The sequence below is a fragment of the Psittacula echo genome (assembly GCF_963264785.1).
Source record: "Psittacula echo genome assembly, chromosome: 7".
Taxonomy (NCBI): Eukaryota; Metazoa; Chordata; class Aves; order Psittaciformes; family Psittacidae; genus Psittacula; species Psittacula echo.
This window is the reverse complement of record NC_137740.1, coordinates 8255382-8273262: the sequence shown is the minus strand read 5'-3', so window position 1 is coordinate 8273262 and position 17881 is coordinate 8255382. Positions and strand designations below refer to the sequence as shown.

Genomic DNA, 17881 nt, shown 5'->3' with positions numbered 1-17881 from the left:
GGCTTGGTGAACCATTTTATTCACAATGTCTTTTCATTACTTATTCAGATAATTGATGCAGTGTTTGAAGTCCCTGAAGTGCACAGAAGCATCTGCAATTTTATTGACATAGCAAACTTTTTTTAAAGTAATGCATTTCTGTATCCTCACAATAGAGAGAATACGCAGCCTTTTTTTCCATAATGACTTAAAGTTAATGCATGGAAGATTGGGTTTGGGATTTCCATAAATTAAGGATTTCAACAGTTGGGTTGTAGTGCTGAAGTAGTGTTTCTACGTGGGTTTTGGATGAGTTCACTAACACTAAGTGTTCTGGTGCTTCCCCACGATTCTAAAAAGTAGTAATAATAAATGGTATTATTTGTAAAGCTGCTGATACTTCTCCAGTTTAAGAATACATTGAGCAGATGCCTCCTATTGCCGTCCAGTTCAGTGTGTTTACTAGTGCTTCATACAGCCTAGGTCATATTCTTGTTTTCGTGTTTCTAAGTGCTCCTTTAGCCCCTTCTTCCTGAATGCAGTCAGCTGCTCCCTGATTTGGTTTACATGCTCTTAGTGTCTCCCTCGGGTTCTCTCCATTCACCCAGCTTTCACAACAGTCTCTGCAAGCTTTGTTAATCAGCTCATCCATTTGCATTAGAAGGTGTTTTCTTTTCAGAGCAAGAAAAATTGTTTGCACCCCTCACTGCTTGCCATCATCCCTTAGTTTGGAGCAAATCTGTCCCTGCTTCTCAGTTTGCTATCAAATTTAACTGGAAGTACAGCAAGTGGTAAAGCCACACTTTTCCGTGCCTTTTCTTTTTGCATGTGTGTCCATCTTATGTTATCTGGCCCCTTGCCTGCCTTTATAGAAAAAAAAAAAAAGCTTGCTTTTTCTTCTTGATTGATTTCTTCCACTTGGCTCCTTTCATCTTCTTCACTGACTAGTAGTTTTGTCACTTCTGGGATTTCATGCACTATTTCCAACACAGCTGACTTTATTTGAACCATTGTCCTCCATACTTCCGTGCGATGTATGGCTGAAGAGTCTTTGCATCTTCCTGCTGTTCAAGTTTGCCCGTATTTTTTACGTCTTTTTGTCTCTTAGGCACACTGGCTTGCTATAAAATAAATACGTGCTTATGCTTTCCTATAGGTAATATGTAGACAGTGGGTTTCCTGACCTTCCCAGCAAGCGTGTTCACTGTATATCCTTTTGCGTTTGCTTTCTTTTGTGAATACATAATTTCAGTTTTGTTTTAGTGTTTTACACACCAGTTCATGCCTTTTGATATCCTTGCCTGTTTCTTTAGCTGTAGTAACCCCCGTGAAGTTACCTTTGGCAGAGCTGTTGCTCATCGATTATGCAGAACCCCGCATTCTTTAAAGTGTACTAAAATGGTTATTGCTTAATAGAGGTAATTTTATTGGAGGAGCTTTCTGGGTCAAAAGAGAGGGCTTGGCACCCATGGGGCAAAGAAAACTGGATCTGGTGAGTTACCTGATGGTTGGCCTTGTGTGGTTTCGTGTGGGTTTGCAGCAGGGTGCCTGCTCCACGTCTTAGGGGGGGTGAATGTGCAAACAGGGTTTGGCTGTTCCAGTTGTGCTGTAGAGCTGTATTAAGCACCCATAGCTTTGCTAGAGAGGCTATTACTGTTTCTAGAGCTGAGATTAGCGAGTTTCATTTACTGAAGTTTTGATCTACAGCTGATATGATACAAAGCCAGTCTGATACTCAGACTCCTGTTTCCAAGTCTGTCACTTGCCAACAGTTCTTAATTGTTGTTCCTCATTCAAGTAGCAGTGTTTTTTGAATAGCTTTTGTTCCGTGGTGTTCCTGGTTCTCTAATAGCAGTCGTTGTCCTATCATGCTCATCTGTTGGTCATGTATTCCCTGCTTAATAGCTTTGTAACCCACTGGCATGTCTTGAATAGGTGACAGAAAGGTGGAAGTTTCAAAGATGCTAAACTACCTCGAGATTTGCAAAAATCAAGCATCCAAGAAAAGCCTTAATTTGAGCTCATCCCTTAGATAGAAGGGAATTGCACAGCAGCAAAACTGAACACTGAAACCTCAGAGAAAGCATTGTTTCCACGTCACAGGGCTCCCGCTAGCAGCTTTGATATGTGGGAGATTTTCTCCCATGCTGCGATGAGAAGACATAAAGCACTTTGTATACACTTATTGACATCCTAGGTAGCATCTCATAATCCAGGCAATTTACTTTTTTGGTTGAATCAAGACGCCTGTTTTCTGCTGGTGTTTGCAGTGCTAGCCTTTCTGTTAATGTACTCACTGCTGAATTTAACTGCTTTAAGGAAAACATCAACTTTAATTACGTCTTGGAAGAGTAATTCAAATCCCTCTCCTTGTGAGTTTGCTCTCGCTCACTGCTCCAGAGTATGGCTTGTACTTGGCTCACTGGAGCTCGTCTCAGGCTCCTCATGTAAAGCTGAGCTTGTGGCTGCACTGGGACTGCTCTTTGCATGTGTACTTTGACATGGTGGCATAAATGGATGAAAGCGGTCATGGAATCAAAGATTAAAAGGGATTGGTAGAGAGGGAGATAAAAATGGTATTTCCTGAAGTTAATAGCATATTGAGCAGATTGATTTGGGTAGCTTGTTTTGCTTTTTTTAATTCTCAGGAGGCAGTGTGGTATTTGACCAGAAAAGCGGATTCTAGAAGAAATCAGTGTCTAGAAAAAGAGGACTAAACCTGAACATCTGAACTTGCAGAGATATGTCTTGAACATGACTGCATGATTCACTCTGTGCTGGGATGTGTCCTTATTGTGTTGTAGTCCCTCTGACCTGCATGCATGTGCTGTGTAGGTTGCTCGTGCAGTAGTCAGCGAAAGGGGGAAGAGTCCTGAGTAGGACCTGTGTGTACGTAGGTGGAAAGAACCTGCAGAATGTCCACCAGGCGGTATAGAGTAGCTTGTCTTGGCAATGTGTGGTGTAGAGGAAGGACCCAGAAGATCAAAAACAACAAATACAGTATATTTGCAATGCAATTCCGTGTCATGCTGGGCACTTTCCAGTCCATCAAGTAATTTATACTGGCTGTGAATAATGTCAGGAAGTTCTGTTCTTTCACATGATTTGTGAAGCCTCTCTTCTTCCCAGTAAGTCAGAGTCCTGTGATACCTTAACACTAGCAGAGCAGCCGAATTTCCCTCTTTACCAGTGAGACCTTAGGAGGAAAAGAAGCTGCCATTCCATGTTTCTCACAGCTGGCAATGTGACTGGAGGGGTTAGAAACAGCCCAGAAACTTGCTTTCCTCTGGCAGCAGAAAGGAAAGAAAATGATGCCAGACATCTCTCTTCTTGTCCTCTGCTGGTACATGGGGAAAGATACTAAGTTCAACCTCAGGCTCCATGTGCTGTGACAGTGTAGGTTCTTCCCTTTACACAGATGGTGTAGCTTATTAGAGTTCACTGCTGAGCAAAGTTCTGAGTCAGGGTTATTAACACCCAAAACTAACTAGCCTTTATGGAACCATATAGTTACAAGAAATCATCTGTACTACTAGGATGCTGCATGTAGTCTGGACACACAGTTTGAATGTGTGTGCAATGTCAGTGCATCTACTTACCCTACAAATGTTTGACTCAAAAATGCCAACTTTGTACTTGAGAGGTGTATTGCTAGAAATTATACTGGAGTTATGCAGCCTATTGCCTGCTGCTCTGTCCACTTTCTTACGGGTAAAGTGGTCTTCTTCCAAAGTGAGAAGCTGGGGGGTGTGCCCTCTCTGCCCCAGCCTTGAGCTGAAATGGAGGACCTGGACCAGGAATGGAAGCTGCAGGTGGGACTGAGCAGGGCACTGAAGAGCCAGGAGCACATGTGACAGTGGCTTAGGCCCAGGTCTTCCTCCTTGCTTGACTCCCTGAATCTGATGCTGCTCTCTGCGGATGATTCTACTGAAAACCTGTTTGAAATTGTGCCAGGTTATGTTGCTTATGTAGTGTTCAACGATGCATTTGGGATCCTCTTGTGGCATGGGACTGTCATTGGCTGATGTGCTTTTTTCTCCTGTCTGTTAACCTGTCAGCTGTGATGCTCAGCAGTCCCGCTTTAACAGAATGGTGATGATGAGCTTCTGGACAGGATAGGAAAGTGCTGATGAGCAAATTGGGTACAGCGGAGCATCTGGCCTGCTCATCTTAATCTGAACCTTACAAGCAGTCTCTTGTGTAGAAATAATTTTAAAAACACTGCAATCAAGCTTAATGAAGGCTTTACTTTTTTCAGCTATTTGAGAAACCAGAAAAAACCTTTGCAGTTTCTGCCACAGAATCAACTAGGTTGGAAAAGGCCTTTAAGATGATCAAGCCCAACCGTTGTCCCAGGATTGCCAAGACCACCACTAAACCATATCACTGAGGGCCTCATCAGTGTCTAGTAGAAGCACTTAGAGCAAGATTACTGTGTATGCCTCAACAATCACTTTCAGTATTGGTCTTGGTTTGAATAGTTGATATGACTGTGACATGGCCTTTTCCTTCCTTCATTACTTTAAAAGCCTTTGAAACTGCAGTAGTGTCTAGTTTTAACAGAACTTTGTAATAAATTACTGTTAGGATCTTAGGATACAGAAGGAAAGGTTGGCCCTGCTTTCCACGTGGAACAGCAAGTGATGAGATTCAGGGAGTTCATTACTCGAGGAAGTTTTACATCTGTCAGCAGCATGTGCAGAGTTGCAGTCTTTATCGTGAAGGCTTCCGTAGTCTGTGTGTGTCGTGGGCACAGGCCATGTGTGTGAAGGCTGGAGTCTTGAACTTACTAAATCTTGACTGATGCCAGTGGAAAGAGCAAAAGAAAACGTTTGGTGTGTGTAAAGCAATCTGGGTTGCTGAGGAGCATTCTGTGCTAGTAGGTGTTTACTAAGCATCAAAGTCTTCGTGCCCTAGCATATGGCAGCTGAGAAGTGACAAAGGCAGGAATAGATAAAGCCATGTCATCATCCACCAGCCTGGGATGGTCTCCAAAGCAGCTGAAGAGGGTGGTTTCCTGAAAGGATGATAGCACCTAAATAATTGGCCTCATTCAGAGTGTTGACCATCTTCCAGTTACCAGTGAGGTCACTGGGAGTAATCAGTTGATGCTTTAATTGTCTCTTAAATTTGAATAGTGCCATTAACCTAAAAGGTCAGGAGCTGAAATTTACACTACCAAGCCACATCATTTTGTGATGTGCACCTATAATATTTGATCTTTTGGCAGGAAACAAAAGATCATCCAAGAAATAGAAACTGAAGGGAGTTATATGGGGAGAGAGACTATACAGGCACACTGTAGGAATTTCTGCCAATCGTTGCCAGCAAGTGGAATTTTCTATGTAAAATGATCTTCAGCATCACTGACCTCTGGTTTTCCACAGAAGCAGGACCTCTACCACAGCAGCACAATATCTAATCTTTCATTTGACACCATTTAAAGAAGTCAGTCTGTTCTTTGCTCTCTAGATGTATGTTGGTTACCCATGCTCTCTTGAAACTTTTTTACTTGTTACAGGCTCTTGCAGGCATTGGGGGGCCATGGAAAATGTTAAAAATAGAGGCCTGTTTGGTTTATTAGGTGAGTTTAAAGTTCCTTCATTGTTCGATGTCAGAAGAACAATTAAGTTTTATCTGAGCAGAGCAGAGTGTCCCTAGATGCAGGTTACAGTGCATCCAGTGATACTATTAAAAGAAAGATTGTTTGTTGTTGCATTGGGGAATCCTTATAAAACATCAGGAAAACTGCCTGGAAGAATATAAATGTGATCAGGCATTGGAGTGAAATATTCTTAAACGGCAGGGTGATGGGCTATAGCTGGATAGGTTTCAGAGTAGCTGTTTTGATGTGATTGTTGCTTCTCCCAACAGTCATAAATTGGATGTATTGGAACCCTTTTTTTTTTCCCCCTTGAGGCTTCTGCTGGTTGGAGTTACGGTCCCAAATCAAAGCTTTTGTAACCAAAGAGAGAACATCTAGCCTTGACTTCATGAAATAAACCTTGATGGGTTTTTTCTTTTGATAAGATGCATATGTGGTTTCCATGTTACTGGGCTTTTCCTGTGTGCAGACCAACACAGTCCTGCAAGATCTGCTTTATGTAGTTGTATCCTATGCATTCAGCATTGGCATTGTGTCTCAGTCTGTGATCTGATTCCCTGGACTGTTTGAAGCTCACCTTCCTTGAATTGCTGCTTGTACTTACGAACAGCTAAAGATCACATTGTGGTGGTAAGAGCCCCCAGGGTGCAGAACTTCAGGTGAACTGCATCTAGGTGAGCATCAGCTGGAGACCATCTGCCTTGGTCACCATGGTGGGATTGGTCTGACCAAAGATAGAGTTCCTACCTGAGCTAGGCTCCTTCACGGTCACTGGAGAGCTGCTTTATGCATAGCCAGTGGAATTAAGAGCATTATTTATCTGGCTCTAGAGGAGACTTCTGGAGCAGGACAGATGAATTGTGCCTTGGAAGTGACCATTTCCTCTGACTGCCTGTACAAGCAGGGTTGGAGAGACTACCTCCCCAGCACATGTGTGACCTTAGTTGTAGTAAATTTGTGGAATCATAGAATAGTTAGGGTTGGAAAGGACCTTAAGATCATCCAGTTCCAATCGCCCTGCCATGCTATATAGCTCATCCAGTCACATACAGTTATTGTCCACAGACTGGAAAAAACAGAAGCATCCTGCTACTGCTTCACCCCTCTTTTACCTGCCTATTGAGTTAAAAGTCAGCCTTTAGTAGTGAAGAAAATACGTTCCCTGTGGTGGTGGAACAGGCAGTTCAGAGTAGAAGTAAACTCACTCTTGGTTGCTAACCTGCCAGCTTTTCCAGCTCAGCTGTACAGATCCCTTGAAACCCAAGCACCAAACATTGATTACAGTACTGATCAGGAAGTTCAGCTTTCAATTTTTATAGCTACTAACATAATTTGAATGAGTTTCTTTTAAAGAAAGTGCTAAAAGTACCCATTGTTCTTCATCTGCCCTACTTTAAAGGAAGCTAAAAATCATCAGCTAAGGTGTGTCTGACACTTTGCAAAGAGGAGTTTAAAGAAAACCATAAACACATATGGAAATCTGTGAGAACTAGTTAGAAAAAAGTTAGGGCTTTCTGACCAGCATCATCCAGATCCAAGACACTAGCTCCGTGGAGCTGTAGAGAGCAAGAAGAAGAGCCACAGATGATTTCTTTATTACTTGCCTTTCTTTAGCCCCTTCCTGCTTGTGTGTCAGTATGGAGGGTTTAGAGTTAGCACTGACCCTTTCTTAAATATTGCATCCGCTCTGTTCTACCTTTTACCTTCGTTGTATTTCGTTGTCTTTGTTCTCCTTACTGTTGTCAGATTGTCACCTCTGTACTTTAAATTACACACGAAAGAGTTGCATGAGTCATGTTCATGAGGGGGCTGTTTACCCATGAGTTTTGGGGTATCTTATTGGAGCAGCTTATTTAACCCTTATTTCTTAAGGAGTAAAATGAAACAGATGTACACAGGAAGCTTCTCACAAGTCCTTACACTTGCAAATACAGGTGTAAGCTTTGGAGCATAAGGCAAGCTTGATTTATTTAGTTAAGCCATTTTAAACTTTCTTTTCTCATTTTAAGCACCATGGGTTTGGGGATAGGTCGCATGATAGGCTTGACCCAGATGTGATTGTGAGTTTTGGGTTGGTTTGTTTATGAAATTGTAATACTTATTTACATTCTGTCTAGTGTTACTGAAATACTGTATGTAAGTGCCAGCTGTTCTAACGAGAAGTAATTGGGACAATTAATAGCTCTTGACGCTTTTTATTGTCTTTATTCTCTTTTGTATCATCCCTGGTTCTGCATCCTTCCTGTGTAATTGCATGGTGTAGGAGACATAACCCTTTTGCGTGCTGCTCGTAGGTCTCCTTTTATTCCTCTTGTACCTCTTTTCTGATCTAGCCACCTCACATTCTTCCCCAGATCTTTTTCTGATCGCTGTCTCAAAGCTTGGAAACATCAGCACATTAATCCCCCTTTCAGGTTTTTATCTTTGTTCTTGTTATTGATATTATTTGGCCTGAATGCAAGGTGTATAGCACGCTGCATTACAGATCGGTTTAAAGCAAATCCATCAACTGTTCTAAAATTAGGCAGTGCTGGTTGAAAGACCCTGCTCACATTTTTTATGAGGGTTTTTGTGCTCATACATAGGCACATTAAAAATGGCTGAACTCATGTAAATCTCCCTCGTAAGTCTAGAGTTCTTCAGTGTCTAGGTCCTTTCATTATTTACAAGTAAATACATTTTAAAAATGCAGTCATAAATCTTTGAAAATGTCTTCATTTGTGCTCAGCTGAAACTTTGCTAACTGTATTATACAAAATTGACAGTGATGTAGAAATGTTTTAACTCTCTCTGCAGGTAGGGTTGAATCCTGCTTGCGGTGATAGGAAAACAAGCTGTAGGATTTAGGATGTCTGTTGAATACAAGTTACGCTACCTCTAAATTTAAAAGGAAGAAAATTAGGGGATTGAAAGTATTGGAATGTATATTCCTGAGCTAAAAGTAAAAGAAATGGGAAAGGGGGAAAAGAATTGCTGGTATATCTTACTATTGTGTTCCACGTTTACCCTAGGATATATGCTGCCTTTTGCTTTCAGTCTTGCAGCACTGACTGTGGGTTCGTTAAGATGTACTGAAAACTGGACAGACAAGGTGTGCTCTGTGACCGAGTGGATGCTGTTTCGCAAGGCATCAGTTAAGAGCCAGGAGAGAAGCGTGGAGCCAAGGCCCCAAGGATATTGCTGGCCTTCAGATGTGCTGGGAAGGTGCTGAATCATCTTCTCCAGACCCTTCTTGCATTGTAGATGCTGGACCATCTCCCTCGTTGTTCTGTACCCTGACATTCACAGAGTACACCTTTACTGCTGTTACTTACGTATGTGCATGCCTGAATCTGTGTAGATGCCCAGCTTTCAGGTTTGAAGATGAAGATGTGGTTCCTATCACTAAGATTTCTCTTGTCAATCAGAGCTATTTACATGTATTCATTTTGTTACCTCTGTGCTCTGGTGTGCCCTGGAGAGTTTTCTTCCAGTCTCCCAGTGTTCAAACATAAGTATCCACAGTGGGATTTGCAAATACACACATCTTCGGAAAATTGGTGTGTGATACTTAGAGCAGCTACACAGCATCCAAATTACACATCTCATAAGGCATGAAAAAGAAAGTGGGCAAGCAACATTAAATAGCATATTTGTGCAAAAGCAGCTGAAGTGTGATTTCTGTGGGAACTGTGACTACTTGCCTAAGCTTCATATCTAAATTCCTCATTTAGTCGTAAGTATATGGGAGGATTTTTTTTGCCTGGTTTTGCATCTCAGTGTCTTTTCATTCCAGACATCTCTAAGGAGCTGGGTCTCGTACCTACTCTTGCTGGGTTTTGTAGTTTTCTTTCTGGGCACAGATCAAAAAGGTGATAATTTTTCCAGGTATATCTGTGGCATATTTAGTCTCCCCAGCATCAGGAGGAATCTCAGTGCACCACATAGTACATAGCATCAGCAGCAGAGCTTGTACAGCTTGTCAGTGGGGTCCACAGCAGGGACAGAAGAGGAGGCAGGGACAGGATCCTGTATTCCCAAGAGGATCATCAAATAAAAGAAACTAATAAAAGCTCTAAGCCACATCAGTCATCTTTTTCACCTACCATTTCCTAAAAAATTGTACAGTATTTCAGCCCTTTTGTGGGTAGCGTAAGGCTATCATGACTGTTACGTATTTTGTAGTGAAACCATAAAAATCTGATTCTCCCTCAAATACATGAATTCATTAACCTTAAAGAGCAGTTGCCTGAAGAACATTTTCAGTGTCATGCAATGTTACAGTCTCGATCATCTACTCCTGCTTGATTTCCACAGGGCAGTTGGCAGGGTGTTTTATTTTGCTGGTTGTTTTTAAGCTGTTCAGTAGCTAAACAAACAGGTTTTGTTTATTTATACACTTGATTGTAATCTGTTCAAATAGCAGTAGGGAAAAACTTACTGAAAGGTAAATAACCTATTTAGCCATGGTTTTTCCCTCTATGCCCCTGTATGTCCATCCCATCTCCTGCACACACATACTGAGAATGGCAGTCTGACTAACTTGAACTGTTTGTTTTGTTTCTGTTTTCTTTCTTGGAGCCTGACTTTGGGTTAGGTGCCATGAACAGTTTGGACCTGGCTTTTCCATCCAAGTTTGTGACTTTCAGCATCACCAAATTAAATGTTTAGCTTTTCATGTTCCATTGTCATTTCATGGTTGGTTTTAAAATACTTCATTCCTCCTCTGTGTGCTTTCATGAGGGGTTTGCAAACCTGTATGTTCCCTTTTTCTCACCCTTTCGTGTTCCCTGTTTCTTCTGTTGCTCTTTTTTAGTCAGTCACGCAGTGAATTTGCCAGGGGTATAGGTGGTGGAGGGTATTTATAGTTATTAAAAGATCTGCTGATGGAAAGGCTATTCGTGAGCTCAGTGTTGTTAATGTTGATGTGATATCTTGAAGACTGTTTCCGCAGAGGTTCTTGAATTACTGCATAGGGCAAACCCTAGTGCTTGCCTTGTGTAATGTCCTTTCCCAGCCCATTGTCTTCTATTAAATCATTTTGTAGTTCAAATCCATCTTGTACTCTGGCGTGTGTCTCCTTTGTTCCTCATCCACCTGCACCCTCCTGTCTGTCAAACAACAAAATACTCTTTGATCAGAATTAAATATTAACTTCACGATAGGAATGTCTTGGAAAAGAATAACGCAGTTCTAGGCACGAATGTTTAGTCCTCTGGAATAGTGGAAAATGAGGTGATGGAAAATGCCAGGTTGTAGTTTGCAGGCAGCAGCATTTAAATGGTTTGCTCTAATCATATTAGGATAGAATTAAACAGAGTTCTTTATTTCGTACTGCAGTGAAATAGGGCTGTTACTGATCATTTTCTCCTCCCTCTTGCTTTGGTGATTAGCGTGAAAACTCAGGCAGCAAAAATTAGAGGAGTTCTGCAGCAGTGTACAGAGAAACTGGTGTGAGAAGGTCTGAGTTGGAGTTTTGTGTCCTTGCACATGAGAGCTCTGGTGCTTCCCTAATAGACTGAAAATGAGACCACTGCTGCTTTATAAGAGGTCTGTTCCAGCCACATTGCTCTACAGCTTGGCAGATGGTGGCATGTGAATGGTTTCATATTGATTGGATGGATTTGCCTCGGGGTGAGAGGAGTGTGGGTCCTTAAAGATGCACTTCTAGATTTATTTTTTCTTTTTTATTTAAAGAAAAAAAAATTGTATTTATCAAACACTTCTCTTTAAGTCAGAGGAGTGTGTGGTAATGAAAACACTGAGGTTACCTGGAAATAAAAAGTCCTTAAAAAGATTATCACAAAGACTAAAAAGCTAAGAATACTTATTTACTGAATGATTACGTTTTTACATTAGAAGAAAGTGACACTTTTAATTAGTGTTCAAGGCATATGGTGAATGAGAAAATAAGCTTATTTCATGCAAACAGAAATCGATGCAAATAACCTTTCTCCTCATATAAAAAGGGATGACTTGAAACTCAATACATATTCAAGAAGGTTAAGTCATTACTGCATCACTTTACTATTAGTTTAAGGCCAACAAAGGAAATCACTACTCTGCATATACTTACTCAGCAAGGACTGCTGTAAATGAAAAAAGTAGGTGATGGTACTTTATAGGTGATATATCTGAAGAAGCCTTTGTCCATATGATGCATGTGTTGTTTAATCTCAGTAACTAACCTTCTGGGTTCTGCCTTAGGACAGGTGGTTGCAGGAGATGCCTCAGTTCTCCAGCAGTTCATCCCAGCTGGGAAAAGACATGTTGTGGTGCTCTTTGTGTATTGTTCTTTATGACACCTCTGTTTCGGGCTTCAGTCTTGTAAATGTTGTTTGTAAATCCTTTGGTATGAAATGACTTTTCAAATGTGTTTCTACAGCACCTAACACAAAGATCCCAATCTCACTCAGGCCTCTGGGTGTTGCTGTACAGTGTTGAGTGAATGTGTATATATATATATTTTTAATAGTAATGGAAGTATTCCTTGAGGTATTTGACCTTAAATAAAGGAGAAAAAATACTTAAATAGCTTGCAGACACGTAGGGATGGGGACAGTTTGATAACCTGGGAGACTTGGGTGCTATAGAAAAGTGGATCCTTTCTGTGTATTTCAGTCCTGCGCTCTCGTGTGCAGCAGCGGTTTCATAAATGAATTTAAGCTAAAATACGTCACAGCAGTGTGTTACCAAGTGGTCTTCATATTTGCTCGAAGGTGTAAGTTCGTATATTCTACAAGGCTCTACCCACGTGTGAATTATTTACACGCTGGATTTGGTGTTCCCACGAAAGAACACTGTCATGCTGAACTTAAAGCTGATTTTGTATCTTGTGCAGTACGCACCATTTCTATGGGCGTGCTTTCCCTTTTAATTACACTTTGTTCTCAGAACTGATTGGATTTTGTCGTCTAGTTCATGTTTGCTGAAGGAAACGCTTCTGTATAAATCTTAAGGTCCCTTTAAAAAGGAAAAGAATGGTAAAAGTTAAGTGATTTTAGGGGTTTAGCGTGTGGGCTCGCTTCTGGCCATGAAAAGGCATAAACCAGTGCAGAAATCCATATCTTTATTTTTCCCCCCCTCCTGCTTGGTAAGTGATGGGGGGAGATTTATACTGTATATCACAACCAGCAGCTATTCCAAGAAAAATCTTTTAAGATGGTTACTTGAATCTGTGTACACTGCCCACCTGGTGGTTATGGAGTGAACTGTTACTTTAAAGAATAGTTTAAACAACAGCCATGTTTGGGGCAGGCTAATCTTGCAAAGAGAGCAGTACATATAACAGGAGTCTACAGTGTGATAAGGGGAAAATTCAGCTCACTGACTAGATGTTTTAATGTGCGAACTCTAGGGAAATAACATATTGACTATTCTGTTGTGCGCAAGAAAATTGAAGAACCCTTTGCAGACAGAGGGCTTGCAAAGGATTCTTCCTGTTTCTCTTAACCAAAATCTGTGGCAAGATGTTTGAAATCAGCAGGACGCTTAATGCTGCTTTGTTAAATAATGAGGTAATATTTTGTCACTTTTTTCTGGGCAGCATCTGTTTTTATTTTTCTCCTTTTTCATATGTTTGTTTGAAGGATTCAGTTTAATCTTATGAAAGTAAGAGATTTGGGGGGAAAAAAATCAGTCTTCAATTTATTATTTTTTTCCTTTTGATGCTTTTGGAGAATTGGGTTGTCTTTTATTTGCGGTTTCAATCGGCTGCTGTTGCCTAGGACATTATGCCACGTAAGGCTTCTAAACTGCACAGAGTAGGTAGTTATTAACGCTGAATTGGCTTCTGGTATAGTCCATCTGGGCTCTGTATGAGAGAGCTTGCTAGCGGCTACTGATGCTAAGATACCCGCAACCTTTGGGATGTATGCGTGGTGGAGAGGGGCTCAGTGATATGAGATCACTTCTTTTAAGGGAAACTGTCATTAATGAGTCAAGAAACTGCTCATTTATGGTAAGGAGAGGGGGGTGGGGGGGGCTGGGAAACAACCCTGTGATTTCATTTTGATATTGGATTAGCTGTTTAAGACAAGTTTCTTTTTGTGGGGATGGAAGATTGCATTAAAAATATGCTTTGCTCAGGGGCTTTGCTGGCTGATGCTGGAGAGGCTGTATAGAGAATGTGATGCTTTACAAATGTCACGACCGTGGTGTGGTGGTCAGTCCCTTACCCTGAAAGATAAATGGTACTATTGGAAACACGAGAATAAGGTTGACTTTTTCAACAATAGGATTCTGCCTTTGTCTTTGCAGAGGGAGGCCTCTGAGGATGTTTGAGCATTTGTTTCAGTGTTCCCCAGAAAGACTGAGTGTGTGTGGGGTGCTTTTGGGGAAAGTGGTCAGTGTGCAGAGTACCTGGGTTTCTAGGCGGATAAGATAGCTGGTGTTTTAGAGGAGCAGCGTGCAATTATTGTTTCAGAAAAATGGCTGAATCTTTTGATGTGCATAACGAATTTAGAGTAACAAAGTCGGCTGAAGTTGAAAAGACTTAAAAATAATTTCTGGATGCCTTTTTCGGTGTTCTTAACCCCTGAAGAGACCTGGAGTAAAAATTTGCATTACAAATCTAACTTTAATATTCGGTGTATATTTGCACAAGAATGTATGGTAATACACTAGCTCTGTAGCATTTTGATGTCTGTGTGTTCAGTCTAACAGGACACTTAAATTTGAGTTAGGAAACCTTATCTTACGAGCTAGTTTAATCTTTACTATTTTTTTTACCAAGCTACAAATATGCTCCAAAAGATGCATGGAGAAATCCTCTCTGCAGCCTTTTACATTGTTCATATTTTAAGTGAATTCAGTGCTTGTTCCACAGATAGATTGTCTGATGTCTTTTAAATGCCATTTTTCTCCTTGCTTGGTCTGTTTGTAGCTGGATTTTTATAAGCTGACTATATTTCATATGTTTTATTGGGTGTGTTTAGTCTTTCTGTGTGTTTGAGTGTGCCTACGGTTTTAAAGACATTTAAAATGTGCAGAATGTCAGTTCAGAGCTGAGCAGTTTGAGGGCATATTTATGCTTTAAAAAATACATTAAACTTCTAGAACAAAGATTATCTGATCACATATTTTTGCAAATGGTTTTGGTGGTTTGTAGCCAGGTTTTCTTTCTACGGGAAAGAACTAAGTGAGCTTATAACATGGCCCATCCCAGCTCTCTCCGTTTACAGCTATTCTGTTTAAAAACGCTTGCAATGATACTGAGTTTTAACAAATGATATTTGGCTGATGAAATGAATGCATGGATGGTAAAATTAACTGATTCTTACATACATTAACTGAGAATACTCGCTCGCTTTAGTTGAGGTGAACGTAAATTCAGGGGTAGTTGCAGTTGCAGGGTGCCATGCCTTGTTACTTTGGCCAAAACGTGCTTCAGGAAAATAACTCCCAAGTAAGAGAAGGGCATGAATGCTTCCTGACTTGTGAGAATTGGCATTAAACTTGCCGTGGCCAGGAGAGGGTAAAATATTGCTGTTTGGAAGTGAAGTTTTGTTAGTTTGTCAGTGGCGGTGAGCGGAGGATTAATGAGTGTGCATTGTTAAATTAAGCACGTTCCTCTCTAAGGCTGATGATGGGGGGGGGGGGGGAAATGCTTTTAAACACCCAAAGTTTGCCAGTGTTTTATTTCCTGTAGAGCTGAAGAAAAACGAAGCGAGGTGGTGAAGTGATTCTGAAATACTACTGTTGTTCAGGGGGAGCTCTGATAAATAGGTGTCTGCTGTGCCTTAGACAGCGTCAAGTGGCAGCGCTATCAAATCCACTTGTAAAAATATGTATTTTTAAAACCTCACCGGGCAGAAGGAAGGGGAGAGATGGTTTATTATTAAAATCAATAGTACCTGAAAATAAATGCAGCTTTAAACGCACGTCGGGAGTGCTTTTGTTGTGCCTTTAAGCCTAGAGGCAGATCATTAAATATGCATTTCTCCGGAAAGCAACTGTCGAAAAAGATAAGGTGGTTAAAATACGCCGGACCTGGGAGACGGGCGGGCAGGAGGTAAGAAGATGTAGGCACTGAAGCATGGCCGAGGTACGACGTTGCCACGGCCAAGGGCTCCGGTGGGGTGGGGGAAAATAAATAAATAAATGCAAAATAATAATAATAATAATAAAAATAATAATAAAATATAAGGAAAAATAGAGGGATGCGTGTTGTTTCTTCAGCCGGGCCTTAATTACTAGACACAAGCAGCAGTTCAGAAATCTGGTCTCTGTTGTTGCAGAGGTCACCCCATCATTAACACTGTCAATCTGGCCGCGGCTAATTTCAATAGCACCTGATGTCGCAACGCCCTCCCCGCGCGGCGGCGGCCAATCAGCGCCCGCCCGCCGCTGACAGATGGTCCCATAAATGGCTGTAACGGGGGGACGCCGGCAGCCAGTTCCAGCAGGGCCCGCGCCGCTCCGCCCGCTGCCGCCGCCGGGGGCCGCCGCTCGGGGACCGCGGTACCTGCGGGGAGGAACAGCCAACAAAAGACCACAAAACAGCAGATTTGTGCTTATTATTATTATTTATTATTATTATTATTTATTACTATTATTATTATTCTCGCTGCACAAACGTCTAGCACTGTGCTTTGTGGATTTTTTTTAAAGAAAAAAATATAATAATAAAAAATAATTCCCCGAAAACCTTAGCAAATCTGTAGAAGAGTTGAAGCCTTTCAAGACCCAATATTTGCCATTAAGAATGGTTATGGTAGGTATTAGTAGATTTAAAGATGGGATCGTAGCGGGTTTATATAGAGGTAGATCTAGAAGCTAACATATCCAGATTTTCCCCGAATCTGCATCATTCTCAGTCTGTGTTTTCACATGCATTTAGTTTTTCTGCTACTGATGTGCTTGTACATGATCTCTCCCTTTCTCCCCCCCTTTCTCCCTTTCTCTCTCCCTCTCCCTCTCTTTCATATTTAATGTGTGCGTATCCTTTAATAAAGGATGTACTTTGTCGTTTTAAGGTAATCGCGATTTCTCTCAGAATAAAGAGAAAAGAGCTCATTTCTAATGCAAGGCTGGTATGTGGCTAACCGAAATGCAAAAGGAAGAAGAGGCTTTTTTTTAAGCAGTGGAGGGGGGGGTAGGGAGTTAATTTCCACATTGACATTTTGGAGATACAAATGCTGAGCAAAATCCTTGGGGGGGGGGGGGGGAAGAATGGGGGGATGGTGGATGGAAAAGGGGGGGGGGTGGAAAAAAAAGCCTCGAGATTGGTAATTTTCTTTTGGTGGACTGCGCAATAGGTATGGTAATTTTAAAAGAGGGTGATTTATATGAGCTTCAGTAAATGCTGCATATTGTATTTCAAAGAGTTTCCTGTCGTGACCTCATAAAAAGAGGAGGAGGCTTGTATGTGTTGCAGTGCCTAGTATATGTCGATTTTGTTGCATCGTTGGGCAGCAGCGCTGTAAGAAGGAATGTCAGCTTTTACATAACGCTCTTTTTGCTTTCGACTCTGTGAGGGGCTGTAAGGGTCCATCTTTGTGATCACAGATGGAGTGGAATGGCTTGAAAATGGTAAGTGAACGGGGAGAGCCTGCTCGTGGGGGTTTTGTCTCGCTTCTCGTGTGCCTCGCGGATTTCTTTTGTTCGGGGCGGTGGATCGTGAGTCATAAAATAAAATTAGAGAGCCTCATTTGGGGGGTATTATTTTTTCTTATAGGGGGATATGCCTGCTTGTGTGTGTGTGTGTATATATCTATATATCTATTTAACGTATCTAACGACGATGGCACTCCGCCGCGTTCCCATTGAACGCTGCATTTCAGTGGAGCGAGGATGGTCTCTGCTGACAGTCGCGGTGTCATTGTACCGCATGTGCCTGGCGGATCAGGCAGCCGGTGATGCCTTTTAATCTCCGTTTGTATTACACCAGCCTTAAATACAAACCTAATAATCGCCTCTCACATCCAGGTATTGCGTTTCCCATGGAGCCGGTGCTGTAGAGGATGGATGGGTGGATGGATGGATGGATGGATGGAAGGGTGTGTGGGGTGGGTTTTTTTGTGTTGGGGTGTGGGGGCTGGGGGGGTGGGAGCCGTGTTGTTCTGTTTTAAATGCCAGGAGAAGTCAAAGCCATTTATGTGAAAAATAGTATTTCTATTTTTAGCCTATATTCTCCTGGTGGAGGAGCCCGGACGCGCTCGCCTCGTCCCTTCTTTTGTGCTTTCCTTACAGATTGTGCAAAATGGCATGATCAGAACCAAGTGTCGGGGACTCGGGGATGGGGGACCCGGCAAGGAGGGGGGCTGGGACCCGTCCCTCCTGCCAGCACTGTGGGGTGATGCTTGAGGGGCATGGGGT

At 41.8% G+C, this 17881-nt stretch overlaps 1 protein-coding gene across 2 annotated transcripts in view; it reads left to right on the top strand.

The window, feature by feature from the left end:
* Positions 1-13406: 13406 nt before the first annotated feature.
* ELAVL4 (ELAV like RNA binding protein 4) overlaps positions 13407-17881 on the top strand; it is a gene marked incomplete at both ends in the record, with an annotated part of 61631 nt that continues 57156 nt past the window's right edge. For both annotated transcript variants that reach the window (XM_080623356.1, XM_080623355.1), the window contains one exon: positions 13407-13523. In XM_080623356.1, the coding sequence (XP_080479482.1) occupies positions 13407-13523 (117 nt within the window). The remainder of the gene's footprint in view (positions 13524-17881) is intronic.